The 18,260-nt window shown below is 40.2% G+C and overlaps 1 protein-coding gene across 1 annotated transcript in view; it reads left to right on the top strand.

Annotated features, from left to right (window-relative positions):
• Positions 1-18,260, top strand: part of FAM234B (family with sequence similarity 234 member B) — a 37,411-nt gene that overhangs the window by 10,701 nt on the left and 8,450 nt on the right. Inside the window, exons 5-10 of the mRNA XM_070947602.1 lie at positions 6,889-7,019; positions 7,428-7,575; positions 11,306-11,447; positions 15,060-15,203; positions 16,812-16,893; positions 17,494-17,649. Of these exons, the coding sequence (XP_070803703.1) occupies positions 6,889-7,019; positions 7,428-7,575; positions 11,306-11,447; positions 15,060-15,203; positions 16,812-16,893; positions 17,494-17,649 (803 nt within the window). The remainder of the gene's footprint in view (positions 1-6,888; positions 7,020-7,427; positions 7,576-11,305; positions 11,448-15,059; positions 15,204-16,811; positions 16,894-17,493; positions 17,650-18,260) is intronic.

The following is an 18,260-nucleotide window of genomic DNA, read 5'->3' on the forward strand; positions in this document are numbered from 1 at the left end:
GGGAGATTGGAATGGAGTAATTGATTCTAAATTAGACAAAAAGAGCTTGGCAAAGTCTAGAATTAGACTACCGCAGACCTTTTTTGATATGAAAGAAGATATGGAACTAAAAGATGTTTGGAGAATACATAATCCAAATGAATTGGATTACACTTTCTTTTCCGATAGACATAGATCTTTTTCTAGGATTGATTTTATCCTGTTGTTAAATGATCTACTTGTTAAGACAAAAAGAACAAAGATTTTTCCAAGAACTTTGACTGACCATAGCCCTGTATGGATAGAAATTGAGATGGATAAGGTTGAGAGACGTTCTTGGAGATTAAATGAGAACTTGTTTAGATATGAAAAAAATACAATAGAACTTAAAAAGCATTTGAAAGAATTTTTTGAAATAAATTTGAATAAAGGTACCCCAATTGAAATTGTTTGGGACGCTAGTAAAGCTTATATGAGAGGGGTACTTATCTACATGAATTCTAAACATAGACTGTTCCGACAAAAGAAAAGATTTGAGTTGGAAATGGAAATAAAGAATAAAGAACAGTTACTTATTAAAAACCCAACAGATGAAAGAATACGAAGTGCTATAAAACTTTTGAAAGACCAATTTCAAATGCTTATGGCGGAACAAGTTGCAACAAGTTTACAATACGCGAAGCATAATACATTTTGCAATGCTAATAAACCGGGCAGATGGTTGGCTTACACACTGAGGAAAAAACAAAGTATACGGACTATTGATAGTATTGACATTGGAGGGAAAGAAATTTTTCAACAAAAATTAATTAAAGAAGCTTTTGTGGATTATTATACTAAATTATATGCCAAAGAAGAGGTGCAGAATGGACTTATAGAAAAATATTTAAAGGATAAGAGAGTTACAAAAATTACTGATCAACAAAAAGAAAGAATGAATTATCCTATAACAGAGGAGGAGATAATAGCAGCAATTAAGCAGCTAAAAACAGCCAAAGCTCCTGGCACGGATGGTTTGACTGCAGTGTATTACAAAACTTTACAAGCTGAAATGGTGGGACAACTTAGAGATTTATTTTGCAATATTCAACAAGGGGGTAAAATACCCCCATCTTGGACAACTGCTTATATATCTTTGATACCAAAGGAACAAGTTGGTCCTAAAAAACCAGAGAACTACAGACCAATATCTCTTTTGAACACAGATTATAAAATTTATGCGAAGGTATTAGCCAACAGGTTGATGCCAGTAATCCAAAAAGTGATTCATGAGGACCAAGCGGGATTTATTGAGGGCAGATACATGAAGGACAATGTAAGGCAAGTAATAGACTTATTGGAATATCTTGATAAGAATAAACAGATTTCTGCAGTGCTGGTTTTTTTGGATGCGGAGAAGGCCTTTGATAGAGTGGATTGGAACTTTCTACTAAAGACTTTAAAAAAGATGGGCTTTGGGGACCAATTTATACAGGCGATTTCAGCAATTTATCAAGAGCAAAAAGCACAGATTATTATTAATGGAAGTTTGACGACAGAGTTTAAAATTGAAAAAGGAACAAGACAGGGATGTCCGTTGTCCCCACTTTTATTTATTTTAACATTGGAAGTCTTGCTAAATACAATACGGGACTCAAAAATTTTGAAAGGTATAGTGATAAGGCAAGAGGATTACAGAATAAAGGCATTTGCAGATGATCTGGTTGTTACCCTATCACAACCAATGGAATCAACAATCCTGATGAACGACATTATACAAGACTATGGTAGAGTTTCAGGTTTTAAACTGAACTCAAAAAAGACTAAAATGATAGTTAAGAATATGACACAAGATCGTAAACATGAGCTTGAAAGGAGGGCAGGTTTTGAAATTGTACCTAAGGTAAAATATCTTGGAGTTCAGGTTGCAGAATCAAATATGAAATTGTTTCAAAATAATTATGAGGTGTTGTGGCGAGAGGTTCAGAAAGACATGGAGACTTGGAAAAAGCTGCAACTGTCTTTACTTGGAAGAATAGCAGCAGTTAAGATGAATATTTTGCCAAGATTTCTGTTTTTGTTTCAAATGATTCCGGTGCTTAAAAGTGATAAACAACTGAAAGTCTGGCAGTCTGGTGTGAATAAGTTTGTCTGGAACGAGAAAAAGCCGAGAGTGAAATTGAAAATTATGCAAGATGTTCCGGAAAGAGGAGGCCTTAAACTCCCAAACCTACAGTTATATTATGATGCAGCAGCTTTAACTTTAACAAGTGATTGGTTTGGAAATAAAAAGGCTGGAATATTGAATGCAGAAAGTTTTGATCTTGAATTTGGATGGCATGCTTACTTATTTTATGATGATAAAGTTGATAAAGTATTTAAAAGTCATATACTCAGAGATTCTTTGATGAGAGTTTGGAAGAAGCACCGACTCAAATGGGATTATAAAATACCGCTATGGCTGGATCTTGGTCATACCTTGTGGAATACAAATATAATGTCACTCGGGGGGTTTTTATACAAAGAGGTTCTTTTTACAGATGCGGGCAGATGGCAGCTGAAGACATTGCAGACACTGTTGGACGAAGGGATTAATTTAACCTGGTTACAATATAATCAATTACAAATGAGATGGAAAGAGGACCAAAAAACTGGTATTATACTGCATGAGGAAGAATTAGTTAGACATATAAGAGAGAAAGGTCCAATGCATATTAAAAGGCTTTATAATGTTTTGTTAGAAAGGGACTCAGAAACTGAATTAGTTAAAGATTGTATGATTAAGTGGGCACAAAATTTTGAAGAACCAGTGATGTTGGAAACATGGGAAAAAATTTGGGTTCAGAATGTTAAGTTCACACAGTCGCAGAATTTGAGGGAAAATTTTTATAAAATGTTTTATAGATGGCATTTGGATCCTAAAAAGTTGTCATGTATGTACCCTAATGTTCAGCCAAAATGTTGGAGATGCGAATGTTTGGATGCTACGTATTATCATGTATGGTGGACCTGTAGGAAAGTTAAGGCTTTTTGGATAAAAATTTGGTGGGTCATGCAGAATGTTTTGAAGAAAAAAATTCAATTTTCTCCACAATTGTTTTTATTGGGTATAGTTAAGGGTTTTACACGGGGTGAAATAAAACTAATATTATATATGATAACAGCAGCAAGATTGTTGATAGGTAAATATTGGAAGAATGAAGCTTTGCCTACTATCGAGGAATGGACTTTGAAGATGGCCAGTTTTGCAGAGATGGCGAAGATTTCAGCGTATTTAAAAGATTGTTCACAAGAGACTTATGAATGGGAATGGAAAAGGTGGATAGAATATGTTCAGAACAAATACCAAACTAGAAAGTATCAAATAGCTTTTATTTGAAAATAATGTATTAGAAATATTTTAATGTAAAGAGACAAAGAGGAAAAATTATATAGGGGGAGGGATGGGTTCAGGTTTATATATTAGTGTTATTAGTTATGAGTATGTAATAGGGAAGTCTGGGGGGGGAGGGTTAGGGAGGGTTAGGGAGGATGGGAAGTTTGGGGAGGGAGGTGGGGGGGTGAAAAAAGGGGTGAAAATGTAATTGTAAAACTTTTGCAATAAAAAAAAAAGATGTAACAACACAGGCAATCAACCCTTTCACAGCAACAAAGCCAGCACCCCACACCTCCCCACCAGTATTTATAGAGAGACGGCAGCTCAGATCACGCTTTCCTCGCACAAGCACAAAGCCGAAGACACCAGCCTGAAGATGACGAGTGGGACCTCGTCGAAACGTCACCAAGATATTATCAATCTTACATGGGAAAAGACCCGAATACACCAAAACTTGTATATCTCCATCATCTCTCACCTGTTTTATTACTTCAATACTTATTTGTTTTTTGGCTTGCCTCCCATACTCCTCTCTTGGATCTTCATCTCTATCAACATGTCATGGTCAGATCACTCCCTCCTTCGCCTGGACCTTCGAACCGCCATACCCCGCCGCAGGGAGGCGGAACCGACCAGGTGGTTCCGCCCCAGGCGCCTGATGGATCCTGAGAGATTCCAGATGGAGCTTGGGCCATTTCCTGAGGTTCTAGCACACGACTCGGCTGAGGACTTAGTGGCCGCCTGGGATAGGGCGGCGGCTGATGCTTTAGACCGAGTCGTGCCTTTGCGGCCTCTGACCCGGCGCCGGTCTCACCTGGCTCCTTGGTATACTGAGGAGCTGAGGGAGATGAAGCGCCGGAAAAGACGCCTAGAGAGCAGTTGGAGGGCTAGTCGTTCTGAATCCGACCGAACACTGGTAAGATCTCATATTAAGAATTACCTAGTGGCGATAAGAGTAGAGAAGAGTAACTACTTTTCTACTCTTATTGCGTCATCAGATAATCGCCCAGCCGCCCTGTTTAGGGTGACCCGCTCTCTGCTCCATCAAGAGACGCGGGAAGACCCCTTGGAGGGTAGAGCTGAGGATTTTGTACAATATCTGTATGACAAAATTGCTCAGATTCGTGAACAGCTAGACTCTGACTGGATTGATCCAGAGGAGATGACAGGGGCAGGTCCTGAGAATATTATTTGGGAAGAGTTTGATCCTGTGACTCCTGAAAGCGTGGACAGGATACTGAACAGACTAAAGGCGACCACATGTTTATTGGACCCGTGTCCATCCTGGTTGGTACTGGCCTCCCGGGAGGTGACACGAGGCTGGCTCCAGGAGATTATAAATGCTTCTTTGAGTGAGGGTGTCTTCCCCACCGTCTTGAAAGAGGCGGTGGTGAGGCCCCTCCTCAAGAAGCCCTCCCTGGATCCAGCTGTATTAGCAAATTATCGTCCTGTCTCCAACCTTCGCTTTGTTGCAAAGGTTGTTGAGAGTGTGGTTGCACGACAACTGCCTCAGTACCTGGATGAATCGAATTATTTAGATCCGTTCCAGTCGGGATTCAGGCCCGGGTACAGCACAGAGACAGCATTGGTCGCATTGGTTGATGATCTCTGGAGGGCTCGAGACAGGGGTTGCTCCTCAATCCTTGTCCTATTAGACCTCTCAGCGGCTTTTGATACCATCGATCATGATATCATGCTGCACCGGTTGGAAGGGTTGGGGGTGGGGGGCACTGTTCTACAGTGGTTCTCCTCCTTTCTCTCTGACCGGTCGCAGTCTGTGTTGACAGGGGGGCAGAGGTCGACCCCGAGGCCCCTTATATGTGGGGTGCCACAAGGATCGGTCCTCTCGCCCCTTCTATTCAACATTTATGTGAAGCCGCTGGGTGAGATCATCCGTGGTTTTGGGGTGAAGTACCATCAGTACGCTGATGACACCCAGCTGTACATCTCCACCCCAGACCACCCCAATGATGCCCTCGAGGTGATGTCCCGGTGCCTGGAGGCCGTACGGATCTGGATGGGGAGGAACAAACTCAGACTCAACCCATCCAAGACCGAGTGGCTGTGGTTTCCGTCGTCCCGATATAGTCAGTTGGCGCCATCTCTGACTATTGGGGGCGAGTCGTTGGCCCCCACAGATAGGGTTCGCAACTTGGGCATCCTCCTGGACTCACGGCTGTCTTTTGAAGAGCATATGACGGCCGTAGCCAGGAGGACTTTTTATCAGGTTCGCCTGATTCGCCAGTTGCATCCCTTTCTGGATCGGGACTCGTTACGCACGGTCACTCACGCCCTTGTCACCTCACGCCTGGATTATTGTAATGCTCTCTACATGGGGCTCCCCTTGAGAAGCACCCGAAGGCTCCAACTGGTCCAGAATGCAGCCGCGCGGGTGGTAATGGGAGCAATGTGGCGCTCTCATGTAACCCCCCTCCTGCGCGAGCTGCACTGGCTCCCAGTGGTCTTCCGGGTGCGCTTCAAGGTTTTGGTTACTATCTTTAGAGCGCTCCATGGCTCAGGACCAGGGTACTTACGAGACCGCCTCCTGCCACCAATAGCCTCTCACCGCCCAGTTCGCTCCCATAGAGAGGGACTCCTCAGGGTGCCGTCGGCCAAACAATGTCGACTGACGGCCCCCAGGGGGAGAGCCTTTTCTGTGGGGGCACCTACCATCTGGAACGGGCTTCCCCCGGAGTTACGAAACATCCAAGACTTACGCATTTTCCGCCGAGCCCTGAAAACATTTCTATTCCAACAAGCTGGTCTGGTCTAACTCTCCCTTTTTAATTGGCTTTTAAACTGTCTTTTAAATTGGGTTTTAAACCTCTTTAGATAAATTTGGATGTTTTTTAATCTTTGAGCCTAAATTACTTAATCTGTTTCTTAATAGTTTTTAACTTCTATATGTATTTGTATTTATTATGGCTGTTCACCGCCCTGAGTCCTTCGGGAGTAGGGCGGTATACAAATATGAAAAATAATAATAATAATAACAATAACATCTGTACCTTCACCATTCAGACTGAATATTTCTCCCATCTTTATCCTCCTAAGCTGCCAGGTCTCCAGAATATCCACTTAAGCCCCTATTTCCCTTTCAAAAGTATCTTCCTGGTTATCCTATTCCATTTTTAAATCTCTTAAGTGTTTTTCCCTTGGTTTATCTCATCAGTCATTATTATCTTTATCATCTTTTCCCCATCTTTTTGCTTTGTCGGTTGGTTTGTCCATTCTGTCTTTTCTTCCGTTCTTTCTGCTGTAGGTTTGCTGGAGCAGCCCTGGGACAGTGCAGTGCACGGTTGGGAACCTTGGACCTGACTTAATTATTGTATTTCCAGTGACCTTTAGAAATTAAATTATTGGAGTTGCGATCCTAACATACTTGGAAAGTGCTAAATTGAATATTTGATAGATGTGACCAACTTGGCTGAAGTTTGTTCAATTGCCACCTCCCCCTATACCCTCGCCAATCGAGCACACCCTACCTGTAAATCCTAGCCAGTTGGTAAGATGCTTCTTGGCTGATACCAATTTTATTGTATATCACCCTTTAGGAAAACCAGTTTGGACCTTTGATTCCTCCCACTTTTCTAATGGAATCTTGGCTGCTCCAGCTGTTATTATACCTGATGTGGATGGAGATCGGATCAGCGATTTGATGGTCTTGACTCTTGGAAAAACACAGGTAGGGTGCGTTTCCCAAGCCTGGGTAAGGAAGGAAGAAGATCTGAACATACTATTTTCTTATAGCTTATCCCAAAAGGGTGTCCAAGATATTTAGAGAGTAACAGATTTGGCAGGGCTATAATAATTGCTTAATGAATAGTCTTCCACAATGTGCCAGTCATTTTTTCTGAAGCAGAAAAATAATATAAACTTTTGTTAATTCCAAAACTGCTAACTCAACTTTCCCCACAGCATTTGATCCTCCGAGAGATTGGCAAAATAAGAAACCTGATAAGATTTAACAGGATGCAGCTAAAAAATAATTTAAAAATGTTTTTCATTCAGTCTTTCTTGGATGTGCATTCGATGGTGGGTGTTTGGACTTCCATCTTCACATTCCCTCTTCTTCTTTCTTTTCCTCATGTAGCCAGAATTGAGCTTTATCCTGATATCGGGTAAAACTGGAAACCCAGTGGGAGGACCTGTGAAGTACAGTATCAATAGAAGTGGAAAACTGATTGATCCACAGACTTATATCACCTGCCATGGAGCAGTCTACATCCTGTTTGGCTTTGGTAAAATGTCCAGTTGCTTTGTTATTCTTATTTCTAAAGCATACTGAAATTATATAAAAGGAGTTTGACCCATAAACCCTGGTAGCATTACTTTGGTCCTGATGACAAGCATTCCATGGGCTTCGCCTCCAGTATACTTATTTCTTTAATTTATAAATGCCAAAATCATATCAAGCATAGCAATTTACATTCCTAAAGAATATCTAGTTGGCATGGTGGGTAAAAAATGAAATCACTATGGATGTGACTTTTCTGTAAAGGCCAACCCTATTCAGTATCTTTTTAAATGCTATCAACTCCTTTTATTTCACATTTATACGTATATGGTACATATAACTGGTCAGTGGTGGGATTCAGCCAGTTCGCACTACTTCGGGAGAACCGGTTGTTAACTTTCTGAGCAGTTAGTTGAACTGGTTGTTGGAAGAAATTATTAGGGCAGAGAACCAGTTGTTAAATTACTTGAATCCCACCAGTGTAACTGGTACTATATTGCTTAGAAAGGTACCAATTTCTTTCATATAAAAAAAACCTAAAACTATAATGATACCTGAGCAGAAGGGAAATGGCCCAAAGAGCAGAAGAAACAAAAAATCAGCTCCTAATTGACAAGATGATTTTGGAAAACTGCAAGAGAAGGAACGTTAACTTGAATGCAAAAGGAGGCATTCAACTCCCTGCCATACAGTTGGATAATCAAGTGCCTAGAAGGAGTCAATAGAAATATCAGAAGCTTTGTGCAAAAGGCAATGGCATAATGGAAGACATAGTTGCTGGTCAATGGTGATAGATTGGGAGAAATTAACAGCAAGATTGAAATTTCTCAAGGAGTCTCACTGTCACCACTACTGTTTGTGATTGCACTGATTCCTCTGTCAAAAAACCTGAACAAGTCAGGCCATGGCTATCAAACATCAAAAGCATCTGCCAGGCTATCCCACTTCCTTTACATGGGGAATCTGAAGCTGTATGGAAAAACACCACCTAAAATAGAATCACTGCTCAATACTCTCCTTATATACAGCTAAGATATTGCAATGGAGTTTGGACTAGACAGATGTATAACCCTTACCATCAACAGGGAAAAACAGTAGAAACTGAAGGAATCTAGATGTCCTATGGAAACATCAAGAGTCCGAAGAAGATCACTACAAATACCTGAATATCTTTCAAGTTGACAACAACAAACACATTAAAATCAAAAAATTAGAAGGGAATATATGAAGGGAATACACAGGTAGTCCTCGACTTACAACAGTTTGTTTAATGACCATTCAAAGTTATAACGGTGCTGAAAAAAGTGACTGACCATTTTTCACACGACCATTGTAGCATCCCCACGGTCACGTGATTTACATTTGGATGCTTGACAATTGTTTCATATTTCTGATGGTTGTAGTGTCCGTGGTCATGTGATTATCTTTTGCAACGTTCTGACAAGCAAAGTCATATGGGGAAGCCAGATTTACTTAACAGTTGTGTCAGTGATTCACTTAACAAATGTGCCAAGTAAAATGGGGCAAAGCTCACTTAACAAATTTCTCATGTAGCAACCTAAATTCTGGGCTCAATTGTCGTACATTGAGGACTACCTGTATAAAAGATCTTAAAGTCCAAACTTTAAGATCAAGGCATTGAACACCTAGGCAATTTGAGTCGTTAAATACACAGCTGGAAGTATGGAGTGGATCCAAGCAGAACTAAAAGCCCTAGATAGGAAAGCGAGAAAAACAATGACAATGAATCATGGTCTTCATTCACACAGTCATGTTGACAGACTACTTACCAAGGATCAGGGATGGGTATGAAATGTTTCAATTACACTAGAAGTTGAAAAAAGGGTATTAGAAGAATATCTGAAGGACAATGAAGAAGATACAAGCTTGTACACAGTGAAGGCTTACTGAATACCAGAGAGACCAAACTGACTTACAAGAAAGACCAAATGAAAAATAGAAAAGAGATGTGGAAAGGCAATTACATGATCAGTACATAAAAAAAAAACCCTAGCAGGCAAAGTAGATGATGAGAAAACCTAGCCATTGCTAAGAGCAGGAAAGTTGAAGAGAGACACAGAGGAACTACCGTGTTTCCCCGGAAATTGTTTTATATTTTTTTGAACCCTGAAATAAGCGCTTAGCCTTATTTTTGGGAAGGTCTTATAATTTTGGGGTGCGTGGAGCAAGATCAGGCTCCTCTTGCCATCTTACCTGATTTCCAGCTCTGTCTCCTTTTTTTTGTTTTTATTTTGATTTATATGCCGCCCTTCTCCGGAGACTCAGGGCGGCTTACAGTGCGTTAAGCAATAGCCTTCATACTTTTGTATATTTATACAAAGTCAGCTTATTGCCCCCACAAACTGGGTCTTCAATTTACCTACCTTAGAAAGGATGGAAGGCTGAGTCAACCTTGAGCCTGGCGAGATTTGATCTTACTTTAATTGCAGACAGCTGGTGTTAAATTACAGTGCTTCTGTCTGTTGAGCTAAACCAGGCTCTTTAACCAGAGGAAATGGTGGGGACTGGCTGCGCATGCATTTAAATATTTTTGGGGTGGGCTTATTTTCAGGGGAGGGTTTATTTTCAGGGGAGGGCTTATTTGCGGGGAAACACAGTAATTCTCACTGCACAAACTAAGCTTTAAGAACAAATGCATTCAAAGCTAGAATTGCGAAGATGTTACCAGACAGCAAATGCCATCTCTGCAAAGAAGCTGAAGAAAGAGTGGCTGCCTGTTTAGCTGCTGCCAGACGATCACACAGACTGACTGCAAATAATGGCATGACAGAGTAGCAATAATGTCGCATTGGAAGATCTGCAAGAAATCCATTTGTTTGCAAGCAAGAACTAGTGGAAAACAAAGTAGACAAAGTAATGGAAAACGAAGAAGATAAAGTGCTCTGGGATTTTAGAGTTCAAACATACAGGTAGCTGCCACAGAACAGCCTAGGCTTAACAATTGTTGATAAGATAGGCAAAAAAGTCTGGGTAATGGATGTTGCAGGACCTGGAGACAGTAAAAGAGAAGGAACTCTCTAAAAATCACAAAGTACAAAGGCCTACAAATAGAAGTAGAACAACGATGGCAAAAGAAAGCAAAGATAGTACCAATATTAATACACATCTTGGGTGCAATCCCAAAACATCTGGAGCACCACTTAAACACCAGCACCGACAAATCACCGTCAATTGCAAAAGGCAGCTTTATTGGGAAAAGCTTACATCTTGCAGCAATACCTTTATCACGATCAAACAACATCTGCCTATCCCAGATCCTCAGAAAGGACTTGATAGGTAGGTTAAAATGCCAAATCCAGCCTAAACATCTGGCTGACTATGTGATCAACCATAATAATAATTTAGATAATAGGTCACATTAATACCAATGCAAAGAGTCTTGTAGGACTTTTTTATAGTGCAGATCTAGTTCATGTGTTCCGCACTAAATGAGTCCAGGGTTTGTCATGTCTTTTCTGGGAAAACATGAAGACTAAATGTAAAGAGCTCTAACAGAAAAATCCACTGCTCCACCATAAAAACTCCCAAGATCAACTGAACAGAAATATGATTATTGTAGAGTAGCTAGAATTTTTATCTGTATACATATAAAGGCCCTCATAGTGATGGGATGTCCCTATTGAATGTCTTTAACTTTCCAGTTGCTAACTGATTTCACACCTGCTTTATCAATCACAACAGAATTTTAGACTTTGCATTTCTTTTTTACCTAGGTCGGGTCTATGCAGTTGCTTTACGAGATATCTTTGCGCAGGCCAGAAATCATGATAATTTCCCTCCAGGGCTGCAGCACGAAGAACCAGAGTGGGAGAAACACAGATCGATCAATTTGTTAGAGTTCATTGATATTTACAGGTGGGACACTATCTTTTCTCTACAGTGAAATTTGTGAATCACCCAGTTTTAATTCACTGTGAAATGCACAAATCTTCAGCTGGCTAAAGATTCAAAAAATGAGTGCGATGATATAGTTTTTGTTGTTGTGGTCCAAGTCCAATATACATATACTGTAAAATTAAGATTAAACTAAAACTACAATTGGGCAAAACCAATGTGTCGTGCACTAGAAATATCGATGTATTACAAAAAACTCTTATTGTCATGACCTTTAATTGGATGAAAGAATGAATGACAATTTTTGGCCCATGTCTCCAGAGAGAATGAGGGAATGAAATTTGGGGTGGTGGTGGCTTTTGCTACATTGCTGCTCTGGTCATGTGATCTCCATTTTCAGTGTTCTGTGACAGTTTCCCAGTCAATCTTGCAATCTCTTCCTCCCTCCCCCACCCAACAACAGCAACTTACCTGCCCATTGGGAAGGAATGAGGGGGGGAGGGACGGAGGGAGCAAGGGAAGGAGGGAGATTTCCAATGCCCCTGCCAAATTCCCACAAAAAAACTCAATTGAGAAGCTCGCAGGAAATTAGAAGTTGCTCCTGCTCCCACTGCATTTTTATCTATCCATCCTTGATCATTCTGTTTCACTGTTTTAGGTAAGGAAATATCTTTGAAATAATGACCAAGTGGGGCATTGGTTGTCTATTAAACACTAAAAGTGAACTATGTAAAACTATACAAAACAGACCAAATTAAAAAAAAAACAACAGCAATAAATGACTAACATAAAAACCTGAATCATAAAGTAGCTAAAATTAGCCCTAAATTTACAGATGGTAACTAATAAACAGTAAGAACTATCTAATTTGAAAACAGAGATTAATATTTAGTGGTTAAAACTTATAGTTAAAAGGTTGGGGTAGGAATAGTTGTTTCAGATTAAATTACTTAAAATATTTATGAGCCTGGGCACAGATGCGTCTGTAACATCAATAGAGGGGTTGTACATAGAGATAAATATACACAATGCTCAGTGGTGGGTTGCTACCGGTTTGCCCTGGATCGGACGAACTGGTAGCAGCGATGGTGGGAGAGTCCACCCACCCACTCAGACACTTCTGCACATGTGTAGAAGTGTAGTTCATGTGCTTGAGCGCGCATGCGCCCACGAGCGAACCGGTAGTGATGGGTTTTGGAACCCGTCCCTGACAATGCTATTCTAGGTCCTGGATAAGTATGTAGAGCTGTGAAACCTAGGACTCTATTGGCATCTTAATGTGGGCACCGATTTATCTGCAGGCTGCATGGATATAAATCAGGGGTAGGCAACTACAGCCCTTTTATGACTTATGGACTTCAATTCCCAGAAGTCCTGAGTCAGCCACACTAGCTCTGGAATTCTGGGATTTGAAGTCCACAAGTCATAAAAGGCTCATGGTTCCCTATCTCTGATATAAATAATGGTCTGCTTTGGCCCACTGTGTTTATTATGCTGCTACACAGAATTTTGCAATGTGGTACGTAATAGCAGGGAGGTTCACTATCCTGCAGCATTGAACATTTGACATGCTGCTGCTTTGTTTTTCTCTAGAGGTGCAGACCTGGGGCCTCAGGCACAGGCAGTCTCTGAAAGCTTTGAATACAGCCCTTGGAACCTGCCCAAAAGTGATTGCTGAATTCTAATATCTAATCTGGTTAGAAGGGATCATTATTAAAGACCATAGGCTGTAATCCTATTTAGTTTAATCTAATTTAATGAAATTGAATCATTTTGGATTTTTCCTGCTTTTACGTGTTGTCTGACAAAAAAAAAACCAAAAAAAAAAAACCAGATATCTAAAAACTTTGCATACAGGTAGTCCTTAACTTACAACCATTCATTTAACAACAGTAGTGACTTATGATCATCTTTGCACTTATGACTGTCACAACATCCCCATGGGCACATCATGCTTCGGGTTTCCTCTCTTAAGGAGGTGGGCATCAAGAAGTAGGGCCTTCTCCATAGTAGCTCCCATCCTGTGGAACATCATCCCTGCTGAGATAAGATTGGCCCCCATTTTGACACTCTTTCGCAAGGCTCTGACGTTATGATTGTGCCAATGGGCCTGGGGACCCCAAAATGACATGGAGCCTATCAAATGGCTTGTTTGATTATTGTCACGCTCTCTCTCTCTCTCTCTCTCTGTGTGTGTGTGTGTGTGTGTGTGTGTTGCTTTTTGTATTGTTTTTGTATTGGGATTTTATCCTTGTAAACCACCCAGTGTCATATAAATAAAAAGTAATCAGAATTTAGGGACTTGTCAACCTGCATGTATTTATGAAGACTGCAGCATCCCAGGATTGTGTGATTGCCATTTGAGACCTTCTCAGTTGGATTCCAACAAGCAGAATCAGTGCGGGAAGCTGGATTTGCTTAACAACCACATGATTTATTTAATAACTGCAGCAATTCACTTAACCACTGTAGCAAAAAAAAGGTTGTAAAAATTTCCAGCTGCCTTGCTTAGCAACAGAAATTTTGCTCCCAATTGTGATCCTAAGTCAAGGACTACCGATATACTCTAATTATTCCTTAGCAAAAGTGCAGGACAATTGCCTTAACCCTATCACAAACATTTTATGCTGGAATTGGTTTTTAGTATTCTGTTCAAATTATGCTGCAATATTTTTGGTGGGCTTAAAAAGTAAAAGTCTGAAGTGTCTTTCCCAAACTCCCAGCAATAGCAATAGCACTTAGACTTATATACTGCTTCACAGTGCTTTATAGCCCTCTCTAAGTGGTTTACAGAGTCAGCATATTGCCCCCAACCATCTGGGCCCTCATTTTACTGACCTCCGAAGGATGGAAGGCAGAGTCAACCTTGAGCCTGGTAAGATTTAAACTGCCAAACTGCAGGCAGCCAGCAGTCAGCACTCATCAGAAGTAGCCTGCAGTACTGCACTCTAACCACTGCGCCACCAAGGCTCAATACACAAGTTGTTTAGATGGTGCCCCAGATACAGGTTACAGAATCTTCTCCTTCATGTGAACTTAACTAACAATCCAAACCATGGTTTGATTGAGAGTTTGTTTTAGCGTCTACCCTTATTTGATAATCCTATTTTATAAAGACATTAACAATTCTTTTTTTTTCTATTAAAAAAAGCTATAAGTAGTTGCATAAATGTCTTGGCTCAGGTGTTCTCTCTGAGCCTCAAATACCCAGCACAATTGTTGTGTGGTTAAAATTAGAAGATTCCAAGGACAGAAATCACAATAACAACCAGCTGAATGGTAGCACTTACCCAGCCTTGGTTAATCTAGAAAAGTTACCCTTAGTCAGACCTAGTTTTTTTAAGATAAATTTTTATTGCTTTTACAATAATAACAGAAAAATAAAACAGATGGTACAGACCTGGTTAATGCTTGAAGTAGAGACCATCAGAAAGTTCTAAGTTTATAAAATAGACTGGAAATTGAAAAAAAACCCCACATTATAAGAAAAAATGGGGAACCTGTTCTGTACAGCACTGCTGCCATAAAAATGAATCCGTGACCAGAAAAGCAGTAAGAATTGAATATACTGGGAAAATGATTGACATTACTGTAATTTGCTCATTACTTTTGTTTGCTCTCTGTATCTTGCAGTGGTGGCGTTGTGTTTCTACAGGCAGTGAAATCTCCTGACAGCAATTGCAGTGACCTTTTGATCACTACTGAAGATGGTTTGACTTTACTGCGAGGTCAAGATTTGGAACTGCGTTGGACTCTAGAGCAGCCGGATATTGACAGGTTACTGGGTTTGAGGGGGTGGGGAGTGTGACCTTTTCTACTTCTCCTATTGAGCTCATATGTAGTGGCAGGTTAATAGGGAACAACTCTTGTTAGCGTTAATCTATAGGAGCTTCCTCTCAGCTTTGTGGAATGTTTTTCTCTTAAATCAGCTTTTTTTAAATCTGGTTAAGCTGGATGGGGTTTTGGGGAGTTGGCATTCAGCGCTTCGTGAATCATCAAGTTGGGTCAGGTTGATCTGTTTGTGAAGAGCCACTGGGAAACAGCTCTAAGCAACTGAAAAATATATTCATCTGAAATAGTGGTGGAATTTAAATTTTTTTTACTACCAGTTCTGTGGATGTGGCTTGGTGGGTGTGGCAGGGGAAGTATACTGCAAAATCTCCATTCCCACCCCACTCCAGGGGAAGGTTACTGCAAAATCCCCATTCCCTCCACACTCCTGGGAGAAGGATATTGCAAAATCTCCATTCCCACCCCATTCTGGGGCCAGCTAGAGGTGGTATTTGCCGGTTCTCCGAACTATTCAAAATTTCTGCTACCAGTTCTCCAGAACTTGTCAGAACCTGCTGATCTGAACCTTTGATGGCTGGTGTTTTTTTTTTTTTTAATTATTCCATTAATATAACATGTCTGTAATGTCATAAGTTGATTCTCAGACATGAAAATAAGTTAAATTATAGAGGACAGTAATTACTGACATCAACATTTATCATTATGGAAGCAGAGAACTCATTCTGTTTTGGCTAGGCAGTTATTCACTTACCTGCCACATTCTTGTTAGTAACCCTTATTAATGGGAGTTTCTCCTTTCAGGAATCTGGTTGGCCTTTGTTGCCTCCAAGCCAGCAATGAATATATTTCCCCTTGTTAATTGTTTGACTCATTTAAGTTATTCCCTTGGTGTTAGATGAGCAAGTACATCTTTAGTTTATGCCAAAAGCTTACTAGATATGGCAGCAGCCCTAACTAGATGAGAAATAATATCACACACAAGCTTTAGAGGGAGCTTTAAACAAGCTCCCTCTGACTATAACTATGAAATGATATGACTCTGCAGTTGAAGCAAGAAGCTTGGTATTAAAAAGAAGTAGCATTAAAAAAAGTTTTGGTTTGAAGTTGTTCAAGTTCAGATGTGCGGTGTACATATGTGTATGTGTGTGTATAATCCTAGCCATGTTAAAAAGATGCATGAAAGAGTCATGAGGCTTTGAAGGCTACCTGTTTTTTGTATTACATATGTGCACAAGATTCATCTCCAGGCACTACTCTGAACAGGGGCATAGTGGCCATAAAGGATACAAAGCTTCAAGTGAAGTAGAAATGTAGCTGAATCAGATTCTACTCAAGTGGGAAAAATTGCTGCTAGGAAATTCAAGATATTACTAGGGTCCAAAACTGTCACTTTGGTTTTGTATTAACAACTACTCGTCTCCTGGTTAGGAGAGCAGATTCAGTGGACAAACACTTTGAAATCTTTTGATGAAGTCTAGGCTCATAGGAATGCAGATATGCTCCAATGAAGGAAAAGTTACTTCTCTCCAAGCATGGACATAAGATGTTTCCTTTGTCCACTTTTCAGTCTGACTCCTTTCTTCATTTTTGCAGCCAGCCTTGCCCAGGGTACTTCAATGATGATCAAACTTTGGACTTCATGCTTCAGGCCCAACATGGAAACGTCTCTAAAAAGGTGCAGTCACTGCTTGCTTACAGTACAATCCTCTGCAATCTTAACTATTCAGGCAGGTAGCTCCAAAGTAAATGTTTATTACATTTTTCCTCAACCCAATGCTGGTTGGAAATTCTGCATTTGAAGAGCACCAAATTGGGAAAGAGTTGTATAGCTGCCCAATGTACAATTTACAGTCAATCCATTGTGACAAGCAGTATTACTTGAATACTAATTCAAGGTAAGACAGATGGTCCTCTCCCTTTGGTATTTTGGATTTTAATTCCTGCAAGTGGTTAGTGGCAGCATAATGTAGATTATATAGTTCATGCCATTTAAATGTGTCTGCTGTTGATACAGCTATGACCTTTCTTCTAAACAGTGACCACAAGAAGTTGACTACGCTTGTCATGTGATCATTCATTTCTGAGAGTTAAGGGCCAAGCTAGACATTAAAGACATCTTGGCATTTAATGTGCATCTTTTAAGAATGGTAATGAAAGGGAACACAACAGATGTGGAAAGCGTGTTTAATCCCTTTTTTCACTTCTCTTCCATTCCCCCCCCGCCCCTTCTCCCCTGAAGTTTTATCTTGCTAATTCTGGGTTTCTCCATTTTCAGATTCTGGTTGTAGATGGTAAATTAGGACTGCCAGTTTGGAATTATGAGCTGCCGTATCACATGAGAAAATCAGATGCACTGTCAGTGCTGACTTTGGACAAAAAATCTGTATTTCTTTTCTGGGCTAATGAGAAGCAATCTCTCTTCAAAAGCTTGGTGAGTGCAGAGTTCTTGAGTATGGAGGAGGCATTTGCCCTGAAACCACACTATTTAATTGAATAGTGGTTGAAAACAAGCTGCAGTTATATAAGGGCATGAAAAACATTTTGCCCATTCTAACTTTTCTGATTTTATGTGTTTCCGGGACTTTGAAACAATATTTGGGGGGAAAAAATATTTTCATTTCTGTGAATATTTTCCTGGCCCATTTCTTTATTTAAACACATATACACATCTGTCATCAGCCTGAATCAAAGGCTTCTTCCCTGAAAGTTATGAACCATAACCTACCATGCTTTATAAACCAGGTTAGTAGATAGAGGGTTTTTAATTTTCCTGTCTAGGGTTGAGAGAAAGAGACAGACTGGCCCAAAGTCACCCAACCAGCTTTAATGCCAATAATAATAATAATAATAATAATAATAATAATAATAATAATAATAATAATAATAATAGTAATGTGTTGTCCCAATTGTAATTGGAGCCCTTGGAGCAATACCCAAAGGGCTACCCCGCTATTTAGAAATTCTAAATTTGTCGGACTTGAACATTTTGACTCTACAAAAAACCACCTTACTCGGAACAGCTTACATCCTCCGACGATACCT

The sequence above is a fragment of the Pituophis catenifer genome, unplaced genomic scaffold (assembly GCF_029215685.1).
Source record: "Pituophis catenifer annectens isolate HBS135680 unplaced genomic scaffold, rPitCat1.0.hap2 SCAF_7, whole genome shotgun sequence".
Lineage (NCBI taxonomy): Eukaryota > Metazoa > Chordata > Lepidosauria > Squamata > Colubridae > Pituophis > Pituophis catenifer.